The sequence below is a fragment of the Penaeus vannamei genome, chromosome 19 (genome assembly GCF_042767895.1).
Source record: "Penaeus vannamei isolate JL-2024 chromosome 19, ASM4276789v1, whole genome shotgun sequence".
NCBI classification, from domain to species: Eukaryota; Metazoa; Arthropoda; class Malacostraca; order Decapoda; family Penaeidae; genus Penaeus; species Penaeus vannamei.
The window spans coordinates 7,135,422-7,142,921 of record NC_091567.1 but is presented as its reverse complement, the minus strand read 5'-3'; the positions used below and the strand labels follow the sequence as shown (position 1 = coordinate 7,142,921).

At 38.4% G+C, this 7,500-nt stretch overlaps 1 protein-coding gene across 1 annotated transcript in view; it reads left to right on the top strand.

Annotated features, from left to right (window-relative positions):
- Positions 1–7,500, top strand: part of LOC113821309 (neurotrophin 1) — a gene marked incomplete at its 5' end in the record, with an annotated part of 27,931 nt that overhangs the window by 1,817 nt on the left and 18,614 nt on the right. Inside the window, 1 exon segment of the mRNA XM_070133812.1 lies at positions 5,530–5,643. Within this exon segment, the coding sequence (XP_069989913.1) occupies positions 5,530–5,643 (114 nt within the window).

The following is a 7,500-nucleotide window of genomic DNA, read 5'->3' as shown; positions in this document are numbered from 1 at the left end:
GTGATATTCCATTCATATATATGTATGTATATGCGTATATATATATTCACACATAAATATATATGTATGCGGTTGTATTATCGTATCGTCGCTATACTTATCTCTATCTTTCTATCTATCTTACTTTCAGTCAACACACTCACTCTCCTTTTACGTATATACACTACCCCGCGACCCCCCCCCCCCCACCTCCCAGGCACGCCCCCTGGAACGACCTCCCCTTCTATGGCTCTTCCGGGCACCATTGTCTCGCGTCGCCTCCTTGTAGCGGCCGGGGGGGGGGATGGGGGGGGGGGGTGTATCCTTCCTCATCCTACGTATCTCTTTCACGGGAGGATTTTTTTCCCTGCTATTATCTGGCGTGGATCTGCGAGGGTTATCTAAGATCTTTTTCTGGGGAATTCATGGTCCACCTCCGCTACAGGGACAAAATACATCTATATACCGTAAATACGAATATATATATTGTAGAAAAACTCACAATAAACAAACTTTATTTATTGTGTTTTATATTTTCTCTACCATAGTATTCATAGTGTTTTTCCATTCATGAATATATCTAAAAAAAAAAAAAAAAAACATTATATATATGTGTGTGTGCTTATGTACACACACACACACACACACACACACACACATGGATAGATAGATACGCTTACATGTATGTATATAGTCAAAGGCCAGTTTCTACATGAGTGAGTAAAACAAGATATTAACTATCTCCAGGAGAAACCTCTTTCTAAATACCACACGTGTTGCAAACCACACTAAATGAACGAAACTCCCATGAATATAACATCACATCCCCCTGACTAAAACATCAATACACAGACCGCCTAAACAACAGTGTTCTTAGGCCTCTGTATCGACAACCAAAAGGCTCCGATGCCGCGGCTGTTCGCGTTATTAAATGCCAAAGGAAGAAATGAACCCCCAGCTGATGCTTCACTTGGCTCGGGCAGAGTGAAGCAGGGGAGAGGGTCGGGGTGAAGCAGCCCTCACGGCCATAAAAGGAGAACACGTGACGCTACCTTGGAAGTAATTCGACGACAGTGTTACCAGATAAAGAGAAGAAAAAAGGAAAAGGGAGAGGGAGAAGGAGGGAGGGTTAGAGGGAGGGAGGGATAGAAAGAGGGGTAGAGGGAGGTAGGGGGGGAGGGAGGGAGAAAGGAAGGGAGAAAGGGATAGAGAGAAAGAGAGGATGTAGGTAGATGAAGAGAGAGAGAGAGAGAGAGAGAGAGAGAGAGAGAGAGAGAGAGAGAGAGAGAGAGAGAGAGAGAGAGAGAGAGAGAGAGAGAGAGAGAGAATAAGAGAGAGAGAGTAAGAGAGAGAGAGAGAGAGAGAGAGAGAGAGAGAGAGAGAGAGAGAGAGAGAGAGAGAGAGAGAGAGAGAGAGAGAGAGAGAGAGAGAGAGTGAAAACGAGCGAGCGAGCGAGAGAGAGAGAAATAGAGAAAAGAAAAATAAGCATTTTCACCGACAGATCTTAAAAACTGTCTCCCTATAACACAAGGTCACAATAAGTATCCATCTAGAACTTACTACAATATTAAGTAATTAAAGTAGAACCTTTGACATCACAATTTTTCCCCTTCTTCTGCTGGGGAAAAATCTACCTTTTCCTCTCCGTCACAGAAATGAGATTTTACGCCTCTGAAGTTGGGGAAATTAAGGGAAAGAGAGGGGAGGGAGGGAGGTGGGGGTGGGGGGGCGTCGGAGCAAGGGAAGCAAGGCCATTTGTGTAAGAGGGAAGCAGGGGTTGGGGGGTTGGGGGAGGGTGGCAGGGGAAGCTATCTTTTTCTCTCATTTTCTTCACACTTTGTCTCTCTCGCTCTGTATCTCAGCTTGTATGCATCTCTCTCTCTGTATTTATCTCCTCTCTCTCTCTCTCTCTTCACTCTTACGCTTTCTTTTTCACGCACACATTTGCCTTCCTATCTACCTGCGTATCAATAAACCTACCTATCCCTCTACCTACCTATCCACCCCCTTACCTACCAATTTATTCGTAAAAATCACACTGAATCTCCCAGAATCACTCTACAACAACAAAAGCAAAAGATAAATGAATTCCTTCCACATCCAGCGTTCAATTTCACCAAAGGCCACAATATTTCCTCTTTCGCGTTCAAGAGGGAATATTTCCCACGCGATCCAACGCTTCACGGTCTCCTGGATCCTCCTCTTGGGGTTTGAGACGTTAACGCACGGGTATCCAGTGTGTCCAGCAGGAAAGACGAATTGGCAACTTATCATCCAAACTCTGGGGTATTTCGATTTTTTTTTAAATTCGGATCAGCTGATGTTTGAGTTTGTATGTGTATTGTATATTTAAGAATTAAATATGATTTTTTGTTTATTTGTTATTGTTATTTTGTGAAATTGGCTGTCTTCAATACTTTATCAGTTTTTTCTCTCAAGACTTTGTAAATCGGAGTACTCTAGAATATAAGTTGAGTTGCCAAGTTGTCATTTTTCCCAAGATTGGACGGAGTATATAACGCGCGTCGTGAGCCCAATATTCATTCCACGTGAGGAGGAGTGGCAGGCGCTACGTGTCCCCGGGCGGAGCTTCGACGGGGGAGGGAGTGGGGTGGGGGATGGGGTTATGTGGGAGGGGTTAGGGTACTGGTAGATGGGGGGGGGGGGCTCGACCTCTTCGCTAGCGAGTTTTGACTTGTGTTTGCCCTTTCTTCATTTCCGATTGTTGTTTTCTGTTTTGGTTGTTTTCATATTTATTCTTACTTTTGCTGTCTGTATTTATACTTAATCTATGTGTTTATGTTGTACATATACTAATATATCACGAATATATATATATATATATATATATATATATATATATATATATATATATATAATATATATACATATACATATATATATATATATATATATATATATATATATATATATATATATATATATATATATATATCTGTCTTTGCATATTCACACTGTACTATATGTACAGACACATAAACACACTCACGCCTATGTATGTGTTTATAAAACACCTGTGCACAATCACAGTACTTAAAGCCCATTTAATCCAGTTACTTCCGGTGATATATCTTTATTTAATCATTTCATGGCTGTCTTGATAACTTTATATCCTGCCCTAATGTGTTCTTAATACCTTTCTTTCTCTCATGAAAACCGAAACGAACAATAGAGAAATAGCCCTGATGCTAAAAAAAGAAAAGAAAAAAATACGTTGTTATTATAACCCTCAAGACATCTATATATCTATAGCATAAGGTAAACAGACGTACAACTACTTGATTTAACAGATAATAATCCACAATATTACAATTGGCCCACAAATTACAGCAGCTGATGGTCTCCATAACACTATTAAAACCACGCATAAAACCCTTTACATACCAGCATTAAGACGACAAAAACAATTACAGTGGACAATTACCTACGATATATCTTGAAATACCTTTCATATAACCACGAAGGGATATTTTCTTATTTCTGTATCTTTAATTCCAAAATTTTGTACCCGCACCTTGAAACAACAAAAACAAAAACAAAACACAAAAACGAAGCACCTCTGCATGACACGCCCACTGAGGACAGGTTCCAGGCGCCGGGAAGACGTCCTTGAGCCAGAGCGTCTTGCACTCCTCATTCTCCCTTGCCCTTTGCACAGACCGAGCCGCCCTTCAGAGGTCCAGCAAGATCCTCCCCTTCTTCACCGCAGACCCATATCTTAAGCGTAAGTCGGGGTTTCACGGGGTTTCACGAGGGAAGCCGCGGCGGAAGTAAGTGCTTGTTCACCGACATGGCTTGTTCATTGTATTTTCCATGTTTCTGTAGCGTTTTGTTCTTTTGTTCACCTTTTTTTTTCCTTGCGCGGACAGACTTTCTCTGTAACTTTCTTTACACAAACACGAACACGCGCATATGCACGCGCGCGCGAACACACACACACACACACACACACACACACACACACACACACACACACACACACACACACACACACACACACACACACACACACACACACACACACACACATACACACATTCACACACCTGTATGTATATCTTTTCAAATTACACTGTACATATTTTCTAGAAAATATATGTTGGGAATTAACGTCTTTCATAAAACAAACATAACAGTAACACAGTTGACTCTCATGTAACAATATACAAAGTCTTCCTACAAATTATGTTTCCGTTTACAGATATAAATTCCCCTGAAGGATGTTTAATATTTCTTAGATTATGGCACAGATAACACGGTGTCTCACAGTGCAATCCGTACACGGGAGTTTGTGTGTTATTATGTAATTACTTTCTTGTTAATTAGAAGGCAGAAGTTATTCTCTACTTGATCTATGTAGCAGGTAATTCTAGTGGATGTAAGGGGGTCAGTTCTTCTTCTAGACAGGTAAGGAAGCAAACTCTTGATAAAAGGTAAACAAGACAACAAAGGGAAGAATAAGAAAACACACGAATATAACGAATGTCTCTTCGCTATACAATACGATGAAGATGCAACATAGCGAAGAGGATTTCTGCATTTTCGTGTTTTTTCTTGTTTTGTTTATAGTTCACCGTGAAGCCTGCACAACGGGATGTATTGTAACTTGAGATGTGGTTCTAAACCGTTTTCGAAGCATCGAACCCTAAACAAACCCACAGCTTGGCTTCCGAACCCCTAAATCATGACAAATGAAATAACCTTAAATTCTTAGCAAACTGAAGCAAGCGAACACAAAATAACGATGCTAAAAACACTCAAATCAAAAGTAGTTCTCAACGAAACTGAATGCTGAAACTTTTTGTTCTTTTATTGTGTTTTGGAAGACCTCTACCTAACTCCTGAAATTGGTTTACATGAACCATTGGTGTAAAATCGAACTCAGGTTTAGAACCACTGATCTAGAGCAAACACGAGTGAAGTATACGGTTACACTAAAATTTGTGTTGCTATCACCACCCGACCAACGGTAAGTACTGATGAATAATGTTTGATATTGAAAAGATATATATTTTGACTTGCATGATGTTCCACTTAGCTTTGCCTGGTTTGGCTGGCGCAGCGTGGGTCGCTATGAACTGGTTAATGTCCTCGGTGAATAAAAAATAATTGTTTAATAATTCCAGATTTTTCGTCATATACGAACTAGAATGTTAACTATTAAAAAACAAACGTATCATTGTGACTTTTTTATGAATGAACCGGACTATCAGTTACTAATTCCAATCAAACGTTAATCAGAAAGAGAGAGAGAGAGAGACTTATTTTGAGAATGAACGTTATCTACGAAATCCACTGAAAAGATTTAATCTATCAGTTGCACAATCAATCAAACGTTAACCACCACCAACAAACCTATCATTCAAACTTTTTTTTGTCAATGAACTTGAACTTTACCTACGTTAAAACCATTAATAAATAAAAAAATAGATAAAAAGATAACTACCAAAGACCAGTAAAAAAAAAAAGAGAAAATAATTGCCAGTTACTTATCCAGTCAACCATTTCTTTTACGCCGTTTCTCCCCAGCCCACCTGACTGTACCAGGACCAGTGGGCGTGTCTCTTGGAGTGGGCGTGCCTGTCCCTCCCTTGCCAGTCGAGGTGCATGTTACCTCCCCCACTCGCCCTTTCGGTCTGCCAGGTACGGAAGGAGAGAGGGAGAGAGGGAGAGTGAGAGGAGAAAGAGAGGAGAAGGAGAGAGGGAGAGTGAGAGGAGAAAGAGAGGAGAAGTAGAAATGGGTGAGGAGTATTAGAGGGATATTGAGAGGAGAGAGGGAGAGTGATGTAAGAGGGAGAAAGAGAGAGAGAGAGATGATTAGAAGAGAAAGGGAGAATGAGAGGGCAAAGAGAGGAGGAGAAACAGAGAACAAAGAGAAAAAGAGGAAGAATAAGAGGCCAAAGATAGCAGAAGAAAGAGATAAATAGGAGAAAGTGAGGGATAATGAGTGGGCAAAGAGAGGAGGAGAAATATATATTTATATATATATATGTATACATATACATATATATATATATATATATATATATATATATATATATATATATATATATATATATATATATATATATATATATATATATATATATATATATATATATATATATATATATATATATATATATATATATATATATATATATATATATATATATATATGTATGTATATGTATACATGTACACACACACACACACACACACACTCACACACACACACACACACACACACACACACACACACACACACACACACACACACACAGATAGAAAGAGAGAGAGAGAGAGAGAGAGAGAGAGAGAGAGAGAGAGAGAGAGAGAGAGAGAGAGAGAGAGAGAGAGAGAGAGAGAGAGAGAGAGAGAGAAAGAGAGAAAGAGAAGAAAGAATGAGAACAAAAAATGAATGAAAGAAAGAAGGAGGAAAACGAGAGAAAGAAAGCTAAAAAAGAAAACGAGTCATACGGAAAGACAGAAACAATAACAACACTTGTAGACGAATAAAAGGACAGGTTCATTTTATCTAATTCCTTTTTCCTTTCATCATTCTTTCAGAAGAGACGAATGAATAAGACAAGTTCATTTTATCTAATTCCTTTTCCCTTTCATCATTCTTTCAGAAGAGACGAATAAATAAGACGTTCATTTTATCTAACTTATTTTCCCTATCATCATTCTTTCAGTAAAGACGAATTAAAAATACAAGTTCATTTTATCTAATTCCTTTTCCCTTTCATCATTCTTTCAGTAAAGACGAATAAATAAGACAAGTTAATTTTATCTAATTCCTTTTCCCTATCATCATTCTTTCAGAAGAGACGAACAAATAAGACAAGTTCATTTTATCTAATTCATTTTCCTTATCATTCTTTCAGTAGAGACGAATAAAAAACACAAGTCCATTTTATCTAATTCCTTTTCCCTTTCATCATTCTTTCAGAAGAGACGAATAAATAAGACTTATTTTCCCTACTATCATTCTTTCAGTAAAGACAAATTAAAAATACAAGTTCATTTTATCTAATTCCTTTTCCCTATCATCATTCTTTCTTTAGAGACGAATAAAAAAGACAAGTTGATGTTATCTAATTCCTTTTCCCTCTCATCATTCTTTCAGAAGAAACGAATATATTTGAGAAGTTCATTTTATCTAATTCCTTTTCCATTTCATCATTCTTTCAGAAGAGACGAATAAATAAGACAAGTCCATTTTATCTAATCCATTTTCCCTTTCATCATTCTTTCAGTAGAGACGAATAAATAAGACAAGTCCATTTGATTTATTTCCTTTTTCCTTTCATCATTCTTTCAGTAGAGACGAATAAAAGGACAAGTTCACTTTATTCAAGTCTCTTTTTATCATTCTTTAAAAAAAGGTAAATCGTCTTATACATAACGGCGAGACCCCACGAGACGCCAAACAATAGAGAGATCTGTCAGGCACAGGATCCCCGGCGAGGAAAAAGGAACCCGACGAGCAGTGTCACTTTTGCATCGTCTTGGGGC